Source organism: Thermobia domestica, chromosome 14, assembly GCF_964235325.1.
Source record: "Thermobia domestica chromosome 14, izTheDome1.hap1.1, whole genome shotgun sequence".
NCBI classification, from domain to species: domain Eukaryota; kingdom Metazoa; phylum Arthropoda; class Insecta; order Zygentoma; family Lepismatidae; genus Thermobia; species Thermobia domestica.
This window is the reverse complement of record NC_137467.1, coordinates 182,660,912-182,684,534: the sequence shown is the minus strand read 5'-3', so window position 1 is coordinate 182,684,534 and position 23,623 is coordinate 182,660,912. Positions and strand designations below refer to the sequence as shown.

General features: G+C 34.0%; 1 protein-coding gene across 1 annotated transcript; it reads left to right on the top strand.

Moving 5' to 3' along the window:
- Window positions 1-5,339: 5,339 nt before the first annotated feature.
- Window positions 5,340-23,314, top strand: LOC145670147 (uncharacterized). Its single transcript, XM_081738518.1, has 2 exons — window positions 5,340-5,862; window positions 22,432-23,314. Exons 1-2 carry the CDS (start codon window positions 5,390-5,392, stop codon window positions 23,312-23,314), a joined length of 1,356 nt encoding a protein of 451 aa, XP_081594644.1. The 5' UTR covers window positions 5,340-5,389.
- The last annotated feature ends 309 nt before the right edge of the window (window positions 23,315-23,623 follow it).

Sequence of the window (23,623 nt, the reverse complement as noted above, 5' to 3'; positions counted from 1 at the left end):
ATCTTAATTTTTATTCATCAGTTATGTAATTTCTTTCTTCTACATTTATCTCCAAAATTTCATGCATTTGTTGCTACTTCTTTCTAAGCGATTGTGTACTAGAACAGAAAGTGGAGCAAAAAGCGCGAGAAACCGTTGCATGTTACTGCGCATGAGCAAATGATGATATGAAAGATATATGTCCCAAGTGACGATATAAAAACAAATGATTATCACAGTGCTAAACTGAGCCAGGTATATAAATGCTACATTTGTGGTACATAGTCGCAAATATCAATTAGGTGTAACAAGCACCTAAAACTTTACCTAACTGAAGTACATACTTAACATATGAATACCCTATGTAGCAAGTGCCGGGTACCTAAAAAGTAGCTGAGACACCTAATGGCTCATGGCTAGCACATCTTGTGCTGTTATAGTAGATATTTGGAAGTATCCGCTTTATTGAAAGAATTTTATTTAATTTTGACATTTCCATAACCCGAGCCCGGAAACTAAATTAGGCTCAGTAAACCGGAAGTGGTTAACCGGAAGTAATTAAATTTGATATCGATCGATTTGTTTTGTCAAGCTGAATCGTTTGATATATAGATTGTATATGTTTCGTCGCTGATTATACCCCACCCCCGGAAACTAAATTAGGCTCAGTAAACCGGAAGTGGTTAAACGGAAGTAGACAAATTTGGTATCGATCGATTTGCTTTGTCAAGCTGAATTGATTGATATATAGATTGTATATGTTTCGTTGCTGATTATACCCTACCCCCAGAAACTAAATAAGGCTCAGTAAACCGGAAGTAGTTAAATTTGATATTGATCGATTTGTTTTGTCAAGCTGAATAAATTGATATATAATTTGTTATATTTGGTTGCTGATTATACCCCAACCCCGGAAAAAATTAGGTTCAGTAGACCGGAAGTAGTTAAATTTGGTATCGATTGATTTGTTTTGTCAAGCTGAATCGATTGATATATAGATTGTATATGTTTCGTTGCTGATTATACCCCACCCCAGGAAACTAAATTATTCCCTATTTTGTTGGATTACATTAAGTTTCGCTAGATTACGTTACATTAGGCGTGCAATGTTACTTTAATACAGATCCATAGTATAAGTATAACAACGGGTTAGAAGCCCAGCAGGGTTTGGTTGGGTTCTGTTCTCGAGATGAAATGGGCAAACTAAAGACTTGCGATTTTTTTCTGTACATTTTACAATTTTTGGATCTGTATAATAAAACAAGTGTACCACCGCGAAATACTTCATCCGCCTCCATATACAGTGCCGCTAACAGCATCAAAAACAATCAACAAATACAGTCACTCTTAACTTTTACTATTTCCCTTACCTCCCTTGTACTCATTCTTTCTCATAAACTTAAATAAATTCTCCAATTGACCAGGTAAATATCCTAAAATTGGTCCGGCGATACGGCACTTAATCCGAAAGCATTAGAAGTGCTTTACTACCCATAAAATAAGTAAGTTGGTATGAAAAATGACACTATTAGATGTTATCGTGCAATTTTACTATGCTCATCCACGATGTAAGTAGTAGTAGTAGGAACGGGTTCGGAGCCCCGCAGGGGTGGTTCAGTTCTGTTCTCAACATAAAATGGGCAAATTAGAGACTAGCCCAAATTTTTCTGTACGTTTTACAATCTGGATCCGTATAGTAAAACTGCACCGATGTTATTTTCCACCGATGATGTATTCTCCACAATGGACAGAAGTTCTATTTTATGTTTACAAGTGGAGCATTCCTTTTCGAAACTATGACAAGTGTTGTTGAAGCTCGTATAATTGACAAAACCCGTTTTTTTTTCACTATCTTCTCTTAAGCGTATACTCACTTGTTCATTTCATACACACCTGCGCTGCCACGCCAGCTTTCCGGGTGCGCGCTGCCCTGACTCGCTTACGTAGCATTCGTGTTTTGAAAGGCCATATAGCATAGGTTAGTTTCTAATTTTTGTATTGTAGTTTTTAGTACATTGATTCGGAAACCGTATTTAAGTGCATATCTTAAAATGTAATTTTTCAACAATTACTTCTGGTGGCCTCCTTGAATTTGGTCTTTTGCGAGTGAGATATTTTCACAGCAAATCTTTTAGGGGACAATAAGCAGGAAATTAGTACATGAAGTAGATTTTCTCAACAGTTATTTCGAGTGTTGCACCGAAAGTAATCCTGCAACTTTATATATATTTATAAATCAGATTAGTGTTTCACGAAATGTTTTCGTTCTTCTACCGATCCACATTGTCCCCGAGAATAATTTTCGCTAGGCCACATGGCAATATGTTAAGTAGTATATTCCATATGTGAAATTCACGGGATACACCAGAAATAGTTGTTAAACAATTTATTATTTCACGATTTTCGTGAGAATACCAGCTTGAATTTAAAAAATGTTGCATTGCAAAAGACAAACGAACTTGAGGTAAGTGGCCACAAAATAGCACGAATGCTGTGTAACTAAGTCTGCACTGCGAAACTGGTGGAGGCACGCGACAACTCGGTTGTTCGTACGTAGGAGCAGGATTATTGGCTACTCTGCTATTTTTGCGTGTGCTGCGATAATAGTGAAAACATGAGAAAGGCATTTCCAAGAATACTGGCTTTTTTTGTTAGGTGATGCTCAATTGCTGGAGGCCAGTCTTTTCGTAAAATCGAAAAGAGTTACAATTTCGTTTATTTCTGGTAATTTTAGGTTAGGTTAAATTCTAAACATTTAGCTCCCTTAATCTAAACAGAGACATTTCCTACATTAAAACAAATAGATATCGAATCCTAGCAGTTAAAAAAAAATCACTGAAGAGTTTGACTTTTCCTCTTTATTTTGTTGTATAATATTTGACACTGTAAGAATATGGCAATATTGGACAGTACATTACTTTTATGTACCATTTAAAGTTCCCAAACTAGAACTTTTAACTAGATGCGTTCAAAAAGGAAGCACGAGCACTATATTTATTTGTAGTGTTTATTTATAGTTGTTTGTCACGTGAACATGTCCGCATTCTCACTCCATTACATTCGAAAGATTTGTGATGTGAACTTTTTATAGATGAATTACTTTGAAGTGATTTTTTTTTAACGGATATCGACTTTTGTGGTGGAATTTTGTGTAAAATGTGTTTTTCTGAGATCAGCGTAGTGACTGCGTAACTATCAAAGTTTGCCGCTTGGGTCTCCTCCTTTGCACAATCAGTCTCTCACAAGTAATTTTTCTAAATTCAAAAGGATTAGTTTGCCGCTTGTATGTAGAAATTGACTAAAGCCATTGACACGTGTGAAATATCTCTGCATCAAAAACTTTACCGGCAATTATGCTTAATTCCTCTTCCAAATTTAGGAATAGTATATCATTCCCATTTTTGCCGTAAGACAACATACAACATGCACATGGTTATTTGGTAAGAACAGTAACAAAACAGTTAGGAGCATTGTCTCGTTATGTAGAAACAAAATTACCTTCTATAAAATTTTGGGCACAATGCAAGATTGATAACTCCGTAAAAGTATGAAGAGAAACAAAAGAAATTTCTATGTGAAACATACCTTTATACATGATCACAGATTCCGTATGTTTGGTCCTTCCATATATATATATTTATTTATTTTTTATTTAATTTTCCGCCTTAAGAACTCTGGGTTCATGAATTCGTCATATATATATGGTTAACACTCATACTATTAATATGTCTTTCGAGTAATTAACTATAGCAGTTATAAGAAGATTTCTCCGTGAGGATGAAACAAGTATTGGGAAAGCATTGGTAACCCTAGTTTTGTTCTATCGGTAAATCTCTTCGGGCCTGTTCAGTAGCCACTTGCGGAGGCTTTCACTGTCGTACGGGAATTTCCTTTGGCGGTATAGGAGGGGATTGTCTGAGAGTTATAAAAAATAGTACGAAAAATTATATCTAACAAACCAATATTTATGAAAGAGGAGGCAAATAGTATAGTATTGTTTATTTGTAAGGTAGAAAAATGACTCTTCGCTGCATTGAAATAAGTAAGTTAAGCATTTAAATCGTAAACTCCTATTAATATGAACACGCGTTTATCTTAGTAAAATAATTTATTTTTTAATTTGGTTGAGAATGGTAAAATAGTTTCCTCGTACCTTTATTTTACTTTATTTCAAAATAGATTAAATTTGTCGTTAGCATATAAGCCAATAGGACCGTTTGGTGTGAACATTTGGTGATATTGATTTTAATGTTTTGAGTATCGAAAAACATCATTACGGCACAAAAGTACGATACATGCGGATTTCTTTTTTTGAGATGCTTCAGTTCTGTAAAATATACCGTATAACTACGCTCGTAATACATTTTCTCTTGCCTTAATTTAAGATAGGTATGCACTAGGCTATAAGAACATTGAGGATATGTCCCATTACTCCGGATATTAGAGCTGCTTTGTGTTTAGGTTGTGTGCCTGCCGCGCAAAAGACAGCTTTAGTTCTGGTAGCAGCTCAAGTTTTTAGGATCCAACATTAACCAGTAGCTCGATGTTCCATATAACATTGTACTAAAATGGACGCTAAATACAAGTACAACAAATAAACCAAGAAATACAATAAATTACTATATAACAAATGAAATGAAACAGAATCATGTGAAAAATACTGGAAATTTGAAAATACCTATAAAAAAAAGGCAAAAGAAAGAAATTAAAACATTAAGTACGACAACAAAATAAATTTATCTAGAAATTGTTAGCACTACATGTATTTGAGTAAAGGCGAATGGCTGGAGAGAACAAAGAAATTGATCTTTAAAATATTACACTAGTCTTAAAATTGTTATATATTTTAAAGTAGAATATTTGTATCACATTGATTTTCATATTTTGTTTAAGAAGTATAATCTAGTAATATAGTAGAGAAAAGTTTAGTGCCGGGGTCTTCTACCCTCGTGCAAAAATAAAAAGAAAAAAAAATAGTAAGAATTGTATTGCAATAACTTGTACTTATGTATAACAAAAATATAATAATATAGATTAAAGATAATATAGCACTATAATATACCTTATGCAAAGCAGAAGATAAAGAGATTAAGTTTTGCTTTAAGAACAGAGAAAATAAATTTAAAAAATTGGATATTTTCAGCATTTCGACATTTTAGTATGAGTGGTAGCGAAATTTCGGATATTTTAAAATATTGGTTTTAATACCTTTTGCATCCCTAGTCTGATGCCAAATAATTTCCACCATTAGTTTAATCTCAAGTGCTATTTTCCGCTGTCTTCCCTGCTTGTTTACCAGTTCTGTTAAAACGAATATTTTTCTTATTACTTTCAGATTTGTTTCTTTTTCTTAAACATTGATTGCTGAAGGTTTTATACCTCCCTGCTGAACAATTTTTATGTTAGCGAAATGGATTCTCATCATTTCAGCTTTGCTTTTGATAAAATTGAAATGGAAAGAGAGAACATTCCTATTAGAGTTGAAATAAAAACAGAAAACGAGTCATTTGAAGAATGCAATTATAAACAATGTACTAGTAACAGTTACGATTTTAAAGATCTTACAGTAAGCTTGGAATGTAAGGAACGAGAAAGTGCTAAGGAAGCACAGAATATCTCTTTAGAGAGAAATGAGGAAGAAATAACATCAGATTGGAAACTTACTTCGAAAGCAGTATGTTTGGTCAAGCGTTTATCACCTGCTGTTGTACTTCTAAATGCCAAACGTTGTCACAGTAACATCAAGCCAAATTTCTCGGATTTTGCACACAACACGAAAGATTCAAGTAACCATATGTCTGTCAGTATTCGAGACAGAAACAATCACGAAAAGGACGTGCAAGAAAATAATCGTGAAACATGGAATAGTGCTCAGGGCCTCAGGTACGTTTAAACTTTTTTTTTCATCAGTTAAGTTTGGTTTAAATACTTCTTTTCAACAAGTCCAATACTTCGTTAAAAATTCCTTTTTTGTTTACCATAAACTTCGTTAATGTATCGCAAAAATTTGAATACATAAAAGAACGCAACCTATTTCTTAGTTTGTAAGAGGTGAGACAGTTCAACAGTGAAATAAAATCCAAACGTAACAGTAATATACTGTAAACCCCTTTCTTATATCAAGCGTAGATGGTGAGGGTTGAGTATTGACAGTGTTCTTAGCAAAGTAAAGAGCAGTTCTTTATATAATACGTTGCTCGCGAGTACAAGAATCAGTAATACTTTAGACAAGATATAAACTGTTGTCAGGTCTCAGGACTACTTAATACGAGTCTTTTAAAATACTAAGTGCAATAGAAAGTGTTTTTATTTTTTTTATATGGGAAAGGTGTGGGGGCAGAAATTTTGGTAATATGTTTTCTATTATAGGAATCAACACATTTCTCCTCTGAAAATGTTGTCATAACAAAAGCTCAAATTTTTGTATTATAACAGAACACCCTAATAAATAATTCCGAACCGGGATCACACAAAGAAATTATTGAGTTCACTTTTTATTGTTAACGTTACGAAAATATTTCACGTATTGTGATTGTTCTAATATTCATGCATGTCTTATCACAAACTAGGCCAACCACAAATTTTGCAAATATTTTAAAATATGGCTTAATTGACTTCACTGGTAAAGCTTCGTGGTTCAGAAGTTTATATCTTATGATGGCGGGCCTAATCATATGACGGTGTATCCGGGCAAAGGTTATAGATGAAGGGCTTTTCTTGCTACTTGTGTGTCATTTGCCGGCAAAATATTATTTTCCTTAAAGAAAGCTTTCGTCGGTTTTTTCAACACTGACCTTGTTACGGGTCTAGCGTGGTTATTAATAGAATGGTCAACTCCTGCTTTTTAATTCTGCTGCTTCGATTTTTCCAAACGAATACTTTGCTTCGATACTTCATTCTACTTAGACCAAGAAACTAATACTTTTTCTGTAACGAAATATCAAGTTATAACTTTAGGATATTATATTCCATGTTATATGATGATTCGTTACAACATCGTTTAATAAGAGACATTTGTGGGCTGTGCTCTATAATTGTTTAATGGAAGAGCAGGAAAACATGATATTAGGATGTGTGCTGTAGTCCGTTCATTAAATAATTATTAAATTGTTTGAATGATCTGTAGCAGGAAATTCAGTAACTCAGTTTTAAGTTATGTAAATTAGGAATTGAGTTGTATTTTTAAGAACGTTTGTTGGATATCTGTTCCTTGAGAGTCAGTTGAACCGTTATTTACTAGAAGTAGATTAATGTGTAATTAGATAACGGAATGTTTGTTTGTGTTCTCTTGTACACGGAAAGAATATTAGTTTTGCTTAGTTCAAAATTATGAAAAATATATAGGGATTATCTGCAAACTTCTTTCGTGGCAAAGCTTATACTAACAAGTTTACCAGAGATTAATGCGTAGCGCACGAGTTAGAGCCGAGGATTTTGGCAGAAGATGAGATGAAAAAATGGAACCATGAAGAATGGAAATATATAAAACTTTCAACTACAGTGTTTGAAATATGTAGCAAATGCTTTCTAATCTTACCATCACTAGAACTTCTCTTTAGGCAGTTTTGTCTCTCCTGCGTGTAGGCTTCCTATACTCAATATGCGACCCTGCTTATATCGTTATGACCTCATCTACTTTTACGGTGGAGGAAAGCGGACGTTTGAGTTATTAAGTGTTGGGACTCACACTCCGATCAATAACAAATTGTAAGCGTTTCATGTGTTTTCTTCCTTTCACCACATAAAATTGAATTCAATCATATATTAACGAAATAAAAGACACATGAGGAATGTTATCGTGTATATGCTCTTTCTCTACAAGTGGTGTTGGACATCGATCCGAGTAGGTAACGTTGGACCACAGTGGTTGCGAACAGTGATAGGTCATATTAGTTCATAGAAGGTTGAAGTAAATAGTAGCCTTAGTGGATTGTGATGGGTATTGGTGAATGTAACACAGGAGAAATTTGTATTGCACCTTCTTGGATACTCAAATCACCTAAAATATCCAGAGCGCTTCATATCATGTAAACTTAGATATTTTCAAAAAATTATATTGACTTAAAAGCTAAAGGGTGTTACGTAGATTTTAGGTATATTTCGTACAAATTCAGAATACTAATTTATTTTATTAAGCTTCAGAATTCTTACAGAGTGTCCTTTAAATGTTCATTATTTCATTTGTATTACAACGGGATTTACGAATTTTTGTTTGTTCTTTAATTTTAAATATGGAATGTATTGGACAATTTTCTGGTATCTTTATGTCTAACTGATATTAAAAACTAAAGTGTTCAATAGTAACACAGTAGGGACCTTGCACATTCCAGGCATGATGAATAATAGCCTTTGTTAATTTTATTATAAATATTTCAGGTGCAAACCTCGTACTCCTTTCACTGGGATTTTTTAAGCTACACTCTGAAAATGTTTGTTATTTGTATTTTATAGATGGGACTTTTGTGGATTCACTATTAAATAATTGACCGTGTGAAACATCTAAATTGAACGCAGTACTTACGTTATAGGTTCCATCCGTGATAAGTACTTTTCTTTAAGAGCAGATAGTAAACTTCACAACTAGAACACATTTTGTTAGTGATTATTATTGTGAGTAGGGAGTTCCTATGTGGTTAAGCGGTCAGCGTACCCGCTTGCGGCATAGGAGACCCAGTTTCAATTGCCGGCGAGTGCTTATGTGGTTCGTACTCCGCGTTATTCTGTAGGTCAACGTCTCATATAGCCTCGCTCCTGAAATGTGATGAAATGTAGAATAGGACTATCAAAGATTGGGAGCAGCTAGTTGCACTGATCAGCTGCTAAATCGAAGTAGCTAAATTACTACAAGTAATTATCATGAATTCTTATTAATCACTTATCTTATTTATTCAGTTAATAAACTTGGACATAATCTAAATACGCTGACGAATAATGCCATACTCTTATCTTCAAATCACAAGCTATCGTAATATGAATCTAACTTACCATTGCAATCAAATTCAGTATAACGACAGGTAAATGCATTTCTTTCTTTCTTTCTTACTACTAAACGTACCTAGCGTTAGTAAACTAGTCATTTGTTGTCTAATCTTACATTTCCCACTCTTCAATACTCAACAGAATGGACGTTAAACTCAAAACCAACTCATTCACTTATTATTATTATTTATTCTGCCTTTTGGCAGCCCTGGGACTAGAGTGGTGTATTCTAATTTTCTTTCATTTTTTTTTTATTTATTTTCCGCTTAAACCTGGAAATGTTTCTTCCACGTTTCTCAATCTTCAGCTTCCTCCTTTAACTCCCAATATTTTATTATATTTTTCAAGTCATCGATCACTTCTTTTTTTCTTCCCTTCCACCATTCTTTGTATGGCGGTATGAAGAAAATAATTTGTTCGCAAGATGTGCCCGCTCCAATCGTCTTTCCTTGGAAGGATGCTGGCTAATTGTGCTAAATATAGGTGTTATATACTTTCTATTTGTTATTATTTTATTCAGGACAGGAATGTTTTAAAATTCACCATTATATATTTTGTACAGCTTTGCATACGAGACTTGTACATTATGCAGAATTGCAATACATCGTTGTGTACTCTGGGTCTGTAATGTGTTTTGTGTGAATCTCAATTCTAATAATTTATTTATTACTGAAGAATTGTGGATTTTCAAATTTTTAGTTTCTTCAATATTAATTTTTACAATTAAATTTTTGTAAATAATAGTATACTCTTTACATTGCATTTGCATTTTTCTGTTTTAAAGTACACTCTTCTCTATATCATTTTCTACACATATTTTATCTTTTTCAGCTTGTTATATTGTCATTATTATTATTATTATTATTATTATTATTATTATTATTATTATTATTATTATTATTATTATTATTATTATTATTAAAATAGTAGTAGTATTACTCACGTTTATATTTGTGATGATACTATTCTTAACTCGTTACCATGTACTTATTGATCACGTTTGTTATAAGATCAGTTTCTTTACAAGCGGACAAACAAAAATAAAAAGAAAGAAAGCTTTCTTATTGGTAGGATAAGGAGCGTAAGGCAAACAGTTTGTGATATTTTATTCCCAATTCTCAGAAAATGGTAATATAAGACTGGGTTTATGGCATTGAAGGGGGAAATTGTTGTTAATCTCATTTTCCGACATCAAGCAAAAGTTAATTTTAATACTTGTCACTGGGAAATAAATTGAACCACTTAATTTATAGTACTGTACTACCTATTGATTTCTGTTTGATAAGATTCGTACGAAAAGAAAAAAATGATTGTACGAAAAGAATGCTGCAGGCTGTAAGGCAGTTTTCTGTGTCTTGTTTTTGGATACCACAAACATTCTTTGTTAAGGAGGGCATTATGTGATATTTACGTGATAACAGTGGCTGCAAATTATGTTCTTAACTGTATACAATAATTAGTATGTATATCTGGTAAAGATTTCTGTGTATGACTTTTCTTTTGTATTTGTTGCAGCGACTCTGCTAACCAATTAGTGAACCTAATTTATTATGTTAAGTCGGTATACGGAGCTCCTCCGTGGCTAAGCGGTTATCGTACGCGCCTTTGGCGCGGGAGACCCGGGTTCGATTCCCGGCGGGAGCTCATGTGCTTCGGATTCCACGGTAATCAGTAGGTCCACGTTTCATATAGCCTCGCTGCTGAACAGGACGTAAAACTCAAAATCAATCAATCAAGTCGGTATACGTATCATTATTTAATAATTTCCATGCATGTGTAATGAGCATTTTCTTTGCTGTGATTGGTCATGAATGAATTTACTATTTACGTGTGTTTAAGAATAACATAAGTAGACCATTTCTGGCATACATCTAAAATATATCTTAAAGATACACACTTAACAATTGCAGTGTTCTTTATTTTGTGCTAACTGAACATCGAATTTCAAACGAGATATTTTCATATATTTTGAATGGAATAAAATCCCCATATATTCTTCTATGCTAATACCGACTTCAGGACTAAATAACATTCAAATAGGCTCATGCAACACTTTTCCGTTATTGTAACTATAATCCTAATTAATACTGTTCGCTGTACTTTAAGAGAAATTTTTTATGTAGGCTTTGCACGTGTGAATTTTGCTAGGTTATCTTTCACCCTTGTCTAATTTCAGATTGTTTTCTATTTTTCTTTCTTATTAATAGTATTTTATTACTACAGACAAGGCAATATTTCATCTTGGTCTACACATCGTGTGTTGTAAATTTTGGTCATCTTTAGGGTAAAGGGTCATTTTGTTTATACATGCATTCGATTGTTTCACATTACTCGTTACAGTAATGATAAGCAATAATTTCTGTCTCTAGTTATATAAACCTAATCACATATCTTATGACATTTTGCAAGTTTGCTGATCAAAATTTCACCACATAACTTAATAAAGCTTGTTGTCTGATTGCTAAGGCAAAGGATTTTTTTTATTTTGTTTGTCCGCTTACTGCTGATACTTGAATTCGTTATACTTAGGACGTGAGAGCTTTCGTGCTAACTTTCTCTCTATATATCGTCTATTAAAGCGTTAGGTTATTTGTGTTTCATGATTGAATTGATAACACATGCGAAAACGATGTTTCCATAGGTACAGTTTGCTGTTATCATATGGTCCGTACCACACTGTAATATATACACAATTGGCGGGTACAGTTGCGATGGTTTATTGAGAAATGGTGGTGTTGAGCATTTTTCGTTTTTCATACAAAGTTATCTGGGAAACAGAATGCAGTTTCACTTGCGTCTGTAATCCATACGTCCCGTTCAGTGAATTGTGATTACTATGTGTGTCACCAAAACTATTAGTCTGTGAAATTCTGAAGTTTATAACGAATAATTTAGGAGAAATTTGCTTTGTATATATAACAATGTATGTAATAGCTGTTGCTATAATCACGGCAATAAATGTAGATATTGGAGTACGCCTATCACACAGCTACAAGGGTCTTTCTTAATGTGCGAGCTGTTATACCATTACTTGCAAATTGAGTATGAATGAGAAACTGTCTGTTTACAAGATTCGGAAGATATCTTCTCAACTGTAAACACTTCACATGCAAGACCGCGTCGAGGAAAGGAAAATTTTCGCATTCGTTGAAGCTCGATTTCATAACATTATGACAAGTCCAGATTATCGTATTATATAGTTGTTTATTGACAGTTGAATTTTGAAGAATGAATTTTATTAAATTACTTAAAGTGCAATATAAGAAAATTTATTTCACTATATGTATAGGTTATCTTTACAATAGAAAGAGATCACATATTATTACACAAATAATGAAATAGAAATGTCTATGATAATTGAGTGACATCGCGTCAGTAATACGCATGCAATCATAATATATTTATTAACGAAAATCTATTTAGGCTGTTAGTAGGTCAAAAATCAATAACAAAATATCAGAAAACATTCTCTGGAAGTGAATGAACGAGGGTGGGTTGGTTATTTCTAAGATGGTAAGTTTATTTATGAGTGTCCGATTTCGGTTAATCACAGGTTGAATTAGTTTCCTATCCTTCTGTTCGCAAGAATTCGTAACAGAAGCATGAGCAATTATTTCACAAAAAACAAAGAACTTCCAGAAATAGTTCAAAAAATTAACCGAGATTCGCTACAAGAAGTGCTTGTGACGACGGCGGTTTAGTGTCATGAGGCACTGAGTCTTCGTAAATAACTTGGAGTTCGAAAGTCAGTCTCATATTTTTTGTTTTCTGAATATGAAGATATGATAAAATTATTAAAAGTTATGTTACAAATTTAAGCTTCAAATTCAATGCTTTCGTGTTAAAATTGGTGTTCGTTACTATATATTTTTTTAAGTTCTAATACAAATGCTTATAAGACTTCTCGCTTTAACATCTGTAGAATAATCAGCGAAATTATGATGGATGTGGTCTCCGACCTATATAGGCACACACAAGCCTTTATACCAATTTCATACCAGATAAAATGCATCTATTGCAAACATATTTGTTAACCAATTAATCATATAAAATTGACAAATCAAAAAATTATATTTGATACAAAGTACTTTCACTGGAAAAATAACCATTTTCTTTACTATCACAAATATCACAGATGCCCATCACTTACTAAAAAACGGACAGTAGTGCTAGCAGCTTTATGATTAATTTGCTTATTTTTTTCGCCTTTTCCTTAACAATTGCTCGACATGTTTTTTTTTTTAATTTGGTAATTTTCTAATGAAAAAGAGTACAAGATTTCCACAAGTAAGAAATAATACTGTGACGTAACTCGAGAATCAAAAGTCGGAGACAAGGGTCAATAGTATAAACTGATAATACGTCATTCAATCAGTTATTATCAACTGTTGTCTTTTCGGAAAGAACAGCTTTCAGAGAAAAAAGATCCAATTACTTTTACATTGAGATTCTCAAATTTCACTTGAAGAGAGGTGACGGAAATTGAAGGACCTAAGAAAATTAATTTGGACATAAATATTATTAAACCGTTTTAATAAGGATTTTTATGGATTCGAAATATTATTTGTCTGGGGTAGTGATACTTATGTAAATAAACGGTAAAATAAGAGTAACTTTCCATAAGCTGTAAATATTCTATGATAAAAGAGCCAGGCAGCCCTGTATTCAAATAGTTTGTTTCGGGGCAGAATGAGAACTAATAAGAAAACAGGCCCCACACAAAAAATATCCGTTTGCTATTGGAAATGCAATTATGATTTCTAATGAAATAGAAGTTAAATATACACATAAACAATTATCATGACATACTTATAAAGGCCAACTTTAGAAAAAGTGGCGATAAAAAAGGGTTTCGAGTCTTCCATTCAGTGTTATAATGCAGAGTTGGCCAGTCATAAGTTATTGTATTTTTATACAGGAATTTTACTGTAATTACTATATCCGTTATAAGGTTCGAAATGTAGATATGGAGAAGGATGGAAAAATCAGTTGGCAAGATAAAATAAATAAGTTCTGAGAAGCCTAAGTGAAGAAAGAATACTGAAGTTGATGACAAAAAGGAAAATAAATTGGCTAGAACATTATCCAAGGATAAATTACTTACAAGAGATACTTTGGAAGGTTTAGTTTCTTGAGTGAGAAAGAGGAGAATGAGAAGATTATATAAAGACCGCTCTTGGATTATATAAAGATAGAAAATCTTGATTCCTTAAAAAAGTAAGGCTCAGAACAGAAATAAATCTGCAAAGATTAGTTTACTATAAAGGCCTGACAATGTAAAAGAACACTAATGATATGAGTAAGGTTAAAAGTTGTGTCCATAATAAAATACGTAGGATTGCTTGTCTTCATTACGATTCATACTACCACCCTTTCTGTGGGTAAGAGAATTACTGTTATTGTTGCGTCACATTTATATCTTAACAAATTATACATAAAAATATAGTAGATAATTTCTCCAAATTATAAAATATCGTTAAACGGGTGGAATGGAGGAATTAAAAATGGCGAACGAAATATTTTTATTATTATTTGAAGGAGTAGTAGTAGAAGATAATGATGAAGCAGTAAAACATTGTGAGCAAGAACTAGGAAGCAAGAACGTTTGTATTTGGTCAATGACATTTCTGGACACATAGTAAAGATGTGTCTGAAATATTCAGCAATTGCTTGCGAAACTCCTTACGTTCGCAGGGAAAACGAATCAAGGTCGATTCGGCTGACGTCATTGTGCATATATGAAATATCAATAGCACTATAGTGTGTGCACTAAAGAGCGTCGTGTCAACCCTACGACCGAGAACAATTGAATATTTTTCATTTTATTGTACATGAGAAATATCAATACTGCAAACAAGGATAAATTCTTTAATTAACTCATCGGGAATCGAACCCGGGACCCGCATCTTTGGAACCAACGATTAAATCACAACTTACAGACAACAGTACAGCAGGAAGAGAAGAGACTCGATAGGAAGTGTATTTAGAATACAACATATTTTTACGATTCAAATTTTGTAATAAAGTATTTTCGTACATGATAAAATACTGAAGTGTTATGTAAAAGCAATAATCCGGAGAATTCAAATCTGAATTTATAAAGAAAACGTATACAAACATGCAAGGATTTAAAGGAGAAATCGAGCCGTTATTTGGTTCTCTTTGTTTTGAAAACAAAGACTAAACTGACACTTTTCAGCATATTATTTCATATTTAGAATAGTTTCTTAAGATGTATAGTGATTCATATTTTTAAGTAGTTTTGGTTCTAGTGTTTGACTTTAGAACGAAATTACGACTCTGAATGTTTTTTCTTTAATATTTCTAGGAGAACACAGAAATGGTCGATGAGACAGAGAAGAGTTTCTCGGTTCGGTTTCGTTCCGGTTAACTGTTTGAAACAAGTTAATCTTAGAAGACGAAATCTCGGTTTACAATTGCTCTAACGTCCAGATCTAATAACCACTTGATCATGCCCTGGATACACTTCAATATATATAAACTGTAAAATGTAGTGAATATTGCCTTGCTAGATTAAGGATGCCCAACGTTGTTTTAAACGCATCAGACCACTTGAGTAGTTATGGATCATGTTGCGCCAGAATCAAGACAATAAGAGAGTCTCCTAAGAAAGTGCATTTTTAAATACTTGTCATCGTTTTTGTCAAAATTAGAAACCAAAAATTGAGGTTTATCTGTTGTAAGGATACTGTAAATGTTAAAAGTTGTTAACATTATTGAAAATTCTAATCCTTTTTCATGTATAGGGTAAAGTGGCAAGTTTGGTTATATCATTGTACTTTAATGTTTGTTTCTCCCATGAAGGACATCGTTAACGCAATTGTTATTTATTTCGTAAGTTTTAGCTTTCTTCAGTGTCTAAATGCCAGTGGCTTCAATTCTGTTCGCTTACATTAATATTCTTCCCTTTTTTAAATTTCATAACAAAAAGTCTATACAAAGTAATTTAAGGAAGAGAAAATATGTATAAAACGTACGTTTGAGGGCGCGTTCTACATATCATGACTTCGCAGACTAACGGTTAGATATGCCTGCCATATTTTTATTCTTTAAATATCGAGGAGAGTAAATAAAACACCATACATGGCAACCTACAATGTGTATTAGTTCTTTATATATAAATATATTTGAAAACATATCTGAAAATATATTTGTAGTTTTACATAACATATAACCTCAATGCTCAATCAGGGCGTTAAAATTCCTATTCCCGTTGGGCCAGCCTTTGGAATTTTAACTGTCGTCTAAGTTTCCGTGTTCGTATCGCTATCTTAAAGGAAATCTATGAAAAAATCAAGTAAAACAAAACGAGTAAGAGAGCAATGAAGTTACTAAAATTATTTGGTACACGAGTTTAGAAAATTTAGTCTGAAATACCAGATTCCAGTAGGAATGAGCGCCAGTTAATTGTTCGAATCACTGTAGACCATTCTCCCTTCTTGTTTTTCCCTTTTTGTGTGTCTTCTGCGTGGTAATTTTAAATTTCAGTTTCCTGGGTTATTGTCTGCATGTATTTCTTTAGTGTTTCATCATCACAGGAATCAAAGTGTTTCGACATTACTACAACATTGAGATGGTGAAAACGTGCAATTTGAGACATACACCTTACATCGAATTTTTTGATAATAGTTAACAGTAATTTTTCATCTTCGTACGTCCAGGAGATGCCACGTTCTTCCCCTCTTTTCCGTTCCAGAAACTAATCCTTGCTCAGTATCTGTTATAAGGCAATCTATCCTCGAACACTAGCCTGGACAATTACTTTTCCTTTTTGCTACCAAGTTCGGTATTCTTCTTCATTTAACTTCTTTATTTCTTATTTTCTCTTTCCAACTGACTTTTCCTTCCTTCTTTATATTTGCATCTTGAACCTTAATGCAATACTCATAATTACAGTAAAAACATGTGTAAAAGAACAACAATGTAAATATGACTGTCCAGCTTTATATTATAGCACAGGAGGTCGACTCAGAGCCTGTTCTTATAGCAACTTTTTACAGACTACTTTTTACAGCATTCATTAAGTATGTCATGATAACTGTTTATGTTAATATGTACCTTTTATTTAATTGGTAATGATATTTGCATCTGCAAATACAAGAGGACATGTGTGATGTGAAACGTGCTTTGTCTATAAGTTCTCACCTGGCTCCAAACCAAGCTATTTTAAAGCAGGACTGCCTGGCTTGTATATCATACAATATTTAGAACTTACGACAAAGTGATTTTCATTTTTCCTTTTTTTAATATACAGGGTGTTAATGAACTATACCGACAAACTGTAAGAGGCGTTTCCTTACATCAAAATAAAAAAGTTCATATGGATCTGTGGGTCAAAGTGCTTGGTTTCAGAGCTAGGGTTGTCCAAAATCGCCCAAAGCCAAATTTCAACAGGCCCTACTTCGAATTTCAGAAACTGTGGATGGAGATCCTTATCAGCATAAAGGAAGTCACGCGTATGAAATCCAAAAATGCACATTTCATGAATTTTTACTGGGTGTACAGAGTATTCCATGCAGAGTGAAATTCCCGGACATGCCATCAACCGAATTTTGATATGCTCTGACTTTATGATTGTTCGAAAGTAGGCAAACGATAAGGTTTGATGGCAGTAAACACAGAATCTTTTGACGCGATGTCGAAAGTGTTAAGGATCGTCAGCAGCATAATTTCTCGTACTCGGGAAAACGTATTCTGCAATGTTTTCTTTCAGGCTTATAAGTAAAGAAAACGTGAAATATACCTTGACGAAATGCATCGCATCATACATTATTCAGTAGACAAAAAACATTAAGCTGCCGGTTCCTAACATTTCCCACTTCCCTCCGAAGCATTGGTTGTCCATTGTTCAAGGCTTATCTCCTGCCTACTTTGGACTCTCCTTGAAATCAGAGAATATCTGAAAACTCTACTGAGAGCATATCTGAGAATTACACCCTGTAGGGAATAAACAGTATACCTATTGAAAATGGACGAACTATGCACTTTTTGATTGTGTGTGCGTGGCTTCCTTTACGCTGACAAAAGACCACTATCCACACTTTCTGGAATCCGACACAGGGCCTGCTGAAATTTGGCTTTTTTGGTGATTTTGGACAGTCCTAGCTCTAAAACTATGCACTTTTCGCCATAGGTCTATATGAACGTTTTCTCTTATTTTGATGTGAGGAATCACCTCTTACAGTTTGTCGGTATAGTTCAGTAACACCTTGTATAACACTCCAGATAGGTAACATTTCGATTGTATAATGTTACTTACTAAAATATTTTAATAAATAGAATGTCTCTTTAGAGATCTACGGGAATTGTGATAGATCTAGGTAAAGTTTTGTGAACTGAATTATACTATGTTTAACGGTCAATGGTATATTTTATTTCCTTCATTGTTTTTCATTTTCTGCTAGAATTACGCAGTCCAACTTACCATCACAGCTAAAAATGAAGGTCAGGTCTCTAGCAAGTATTTAACTCTTTTTGGTTTTCATTCCTACTTTCACTAAAATATGCATAATAAATTGTTGATCTTCTCATAGGCAGGAAGTCGCATACCTCGTCAAGAAGGTAAGACTTGTAAGACTAGTAAGAATATCCAAAAGAACAATTCATAGCTTGAGTTTTCTGTATTATTATTTTCGCAGATCGATCAGTAAATACAATCAGGTATAAGCGTATGAGTATTTTCCCCTTTTTGGGAACTGTGCAAGATCTTGTTCCTATTTGTTTCTGGACTGACGTGTTGACTAGTTTCAGAATGCATTTTTAAAAAGATAGACTTCCTTTCCCTGAGATAATATAATTGAAATGTGTACTCTTTCCGGAATGCGTTGGTAAATTTGGGGAAAGTTGATATTTCCTTAAACTTCATTTTAATCTGAAATAGTTTCTCGGTTTTGGAGTTATAAAGGTTCGTAAATGTTGGGTGTTCACCACAGCATTCGACATATAGTATCATAATTTTTATTCACTCAAAGGTGTGTTAATAAAAGTTATATCGTGTATGAAACCCTTAATACAACGTAAATATACTTGGACTGATTGTCCACAAAGCCTCGTCCCGTAAACATTCTAATGTATTAACTAGGGAATTAAATATGTCATATAAATATAAATTAAGGAGAAAGAAGTTAATTTTTATTATATTTTTCCCAAGAAGAAGAATACTCTACATAGGTAAGGGGACAGGTGAGGAACGGAAAAGTGGCGATATTTAGAAGGAAAACGACGAAAATACTTTCCGTGAAAAGATTTCTAATGTCGCATGTGTCGAAACTTTCTGTACTTTTAGACGATGCACATGTTAAAATATGGAAATATGTCAGTGTGATATGTTTAACATCTATGAGTTCCCAGCTGAATAATATTTCATGACGTCCACATGAAAACCTAGTTTTCCTAGAATTAACTGAATGCTAGTTAAACTGTGATAACGAAACTCCATTAGATGATGTGTAACCGATGTCCGTATATTATATGATAATCGTATATCATATAGTAATTTTGTATTTGGTCTAGGAATTAATTCGTGCGGTTGGTACGCACACATTGAAGCTGTAGTACAAACACAAAATACATAAATACCTTAAGAAAAATATTGTCCATCGCTAGCCACCACTTTCGCCCATCTGTCAGGCAATGTACGGATTCCGTGGCGAAAGAAGTCCTCATCCTTGGAAGCGATCCAGTCAGAGACCCATGTTTCGATATCTTCTGAAGAAGTAAACCGGTGTCCAATCAAATCGTTGTTCATGCAATCGAACAAGTAGTAGTCCGAAGGAGCAACGTCTGGTGAATACGGCGGGTGGGGTAAAACTTCCCATCCGACATTTTCTAAATAGGTTTTGACCGGTTTTGCGACATGTGGGCGAGCGTTATCATGTTGAACAATAAGTTTATCATGTCTGTTCTCCCATTCTGGTCGTGTTCTGGCCAGAGCTTGCTTCAAACGCATTAATTGTCGTCGATAACGTTCTCCATTCATAGTTTCACCCGGTTGCAGCAGCTCATAGTACACCACACCTTTCATATCCCACCATATGCACAGCATAACCTTTGCACAGTGAATATCTCGTTTTTGTTGTGATGGACCTGGTTCACCTGGTTTCACCCAGGCCTTTTTTTCGTTTAGGGTTCTCGTAATGAATCCACTTCTCATCACCCGTAATAATTCGATGCAGAAACCCCTTTCTGCTCTGTCGTTGAAGCAGCAATTCGCAAATGGTTTTTCGTCTTTCAACGTCTGTCTTTCAATTCATGTGGAACCCAATGTGACATCTTTTGAATCATTCCCATGGCTTTCAAGCGTTTGGAGACTGTTGTTTGATCAACGCCTAATGCTGCTGCAAGTTGTTCCTGCGTTTGACACGAATCCTGCTCGAGCAATGCTGTCAATTCTTCGTCTTGAAATTTTTTTGGCTGTCCAGCTCGCTCTTGGTCTGCCAAGCCGAAATCAACCCTTCTAAACCGTGCAAACCACTTCTGACACGTTCGCTCAGCTAGAGCATGGTCACCATACACTTCCACCAAAATACGATGACTTTCAGTCGCACTTTTCTGCATGTTAAAGTAATGCAGCAGGACACCCCGCAAAAACACTTTATCAGGCACAAATTGCGCCATGTTCACTTAACTACAAACTGGTGTTGTTGATGCTTTAATCCACTGCCCTATACTACGAACGATACGCGATGACAGGGGTTTGCAAAACATGTGTGGATACACGGAACTGTGGGACGCTCCGTTCGTTGCGCCATCTCTTGTCCACCCGCACAAATTAATTCCTAGACCAAATATACTAAAGAAACTACGCAAATTGGTCACTTTCGTCCCTTAAAAAGTAGATGTCTTGTCCACTAGTTTTAGTACATATTTTATATTGCATATCTCACAACTGTAACATAATCTACTCGTCAGATACCCTATTTTGGCGTACAATTTAAACATGTTGTGTTAGTCATAAAAATACTAATATAAGAAAAGGAAAGAAAGAAAATACTGTTGAAGGCCAGTATTAACTGATGTGTGAGACTTACGTGATTCACCCATTTCGTCAGCTAATAATAGTCGATCTGGATGTGAATATTGCATACTGAGAAGAATATCTAGATTGTTCTTCTTTTCACTCTTAAACATTGTAATTTCCAAAACAAGCGTATGCGTTAAGTTGTCTCTTTCTAACAAGAAAGAGAGAGAGAGAGACTCGCAAGGTGATTATTATTGATGTTCCTTTTTTTTATCTTCTTCATTCCTTATGTTACCCAATTAAATGAAACTAACATGATAAAATCCCAGTTGATGGTAGGCATCCAACACGTTAGATTTTTTTTAAAACCGTTCATCTGCCTTACTTTTAAAATATAATATATAACGAGTTTCTTTGATTTTTTTAACATCGAAAGTGGAGCATTAACTTGACATGCCCTCTTAACTTTTAAAGTAACAAATGGTAAACAGGGAAGTCTCTCCCGAACCAAATAATCTTAGTGGGGCATGGTTTGACATACCATGCAATAACAGTGGAGCATATCCGATATAGAATTTCGTTTTCTTCATTACATCAGTTTATTACAGTAACCCTCGAAATTCTGAAAAACTATCAATAATCACCCATGGGAGACGAACAGGGCAATGCATTTCGTCATTACCTTAGCATCGAAATCTACACATAATATCAGGTATCTTTTATAAATAGGTGAAAATTTACAAGGAATTGTGAAATCTACATACCTAAAGGCTTTACTTTGTTAAAGTGCTTAGATGTATATCACATCTAACTACATAGTTATTTATCAATAGACGTAAAAGTTTAATGAAAATTAAGATTTAGTAACTCAAAGCATCTCGAGGATATTAAAAGCCCTTGTAGAGATTAAAATACAGCTGGAGTTTGCGTACTTTGTGCAAACTTTCAAAAATTGTTATAGCCTTCTTTTGTTTCATTGTTACTATAATAATAGTTTCTGGTAGTAGTAACAGCAATAAGTTAACACAGTTACTAAATTTTCTTCACAAAATTAATTTTATGATACATAAACACCTTTAGTGACTTCGTACCTCAGTTACTGAATAGTGAAATATTCAGTCCATACTGTAAAATGTGTATCTTGGAATGTACTAGAGGTAACTGTGATGTCATATGTATAAATGTAGATACAACTTGAGATGACAAAAAGTACATAGTATTAGTTTGCGATTAGAAATAACATGGAAACCTCTCATTAGTTCTTCATGTTTCTACATAATTTTATGTAATAGCACAAGAGTATGGGGCTTCAGTTTACCACGAAAATATAACGTATAAATGTCTTGCAACACTTCACGCTTAAATTGCAATAATGAATGGAATACAAAATAACTGCCTTCCCATTGTTGCTGTATTTACCTGGAAGCATTTCTATTTCTATGGTGTATTATCCTATTCACCTAGTATTTCCTTTTTTACTGAATTCGTTACAGGTCCCCTAAAGATACTGTTTCCAGAAATGCAAGTACGTTTATTACACGAAAGGATATAATTTTTCATTCAGACGTGAAATCTTATTCTTCCAAGGAGTTTTGCCCTGGGTCTCTTGGATCACATTTTGCAAAACGTATGTCTTCACATACAAGTAGAAAACAGCATGCATCTCAAGAATTCGGGAAAGCAGTTACTCACAGTTCAATCTTGGCTAATAGGTTATTAGCCCATACATCTAGAAACCTTCACAAATGTCGTAAGTGTGGAAGGGAATTTACTCAAATTTCTACGCTGAGAGCACATATGTTAACACATGCCGTTGAAACACGTCCTAAATGTGAAATGTGTGGAAAGGAATTTATTCAAAAATCAAAGTTAAGAAAACACATGCTAATTCATACAGGTGAGAGACCTCACAAGTGTAAAGATTGTGGTAGAGGATTTACTCAAAAGTCAGGTTTAACAAAACACATATTACTACATACAGGTGTAAGACTTTATATGTGTGATATTTGTGGAAAAGGATATAATGAAAAATCACATATAGGTAAACACATGCTAATTCATACTGGTGAAAGACCTCACGAATGCCCACAGTGTGGGAAGAGTTTTAATCGAAGAACAAGCCTGGAAAGTCATAAGTTAATACATGGCGGTGAAAAACGTCATAAGTGTGATGTTTGTGGGAAAGGTTTTATTGATAAATCAACATTAGCAAAGCACGTGCTAATTCATACAGGTGATAAACCTTATAAGTATCGAGAATGTGGTAAAGGATTTACTCAAAATTCAACTTTGGGAAGACACGTTTTAACACATGGAAAGGAGAAATGTTATACGTGTGAAAAGTGTGGTATGGATTTACTCTCAAAGTATATTTAGCAAAGCACATGGTAATTCATTCTAGTGAAAAACTACATAAATGTGGAGTGTGTGGAAAGAGATTTATTCAACGTTCATATTTGAGACAACATATGCTAATACATTCTGGCGAAAAGCCTCACAAGTGCAAAGTTTGTGATAAGTTTTTTACTCAAAAATCACATTTGTCAACGCACTTGCTTACACATGCAGGTGAAAAATGTCATGCCAGCCAGCTATGTGGAAAACGGTTTAGACTAAATTGTAATTTGACGAATCACATGTTAGTGCATACTGGTAAACGAGCTCATACGTGTCAAGAGTGCGGTA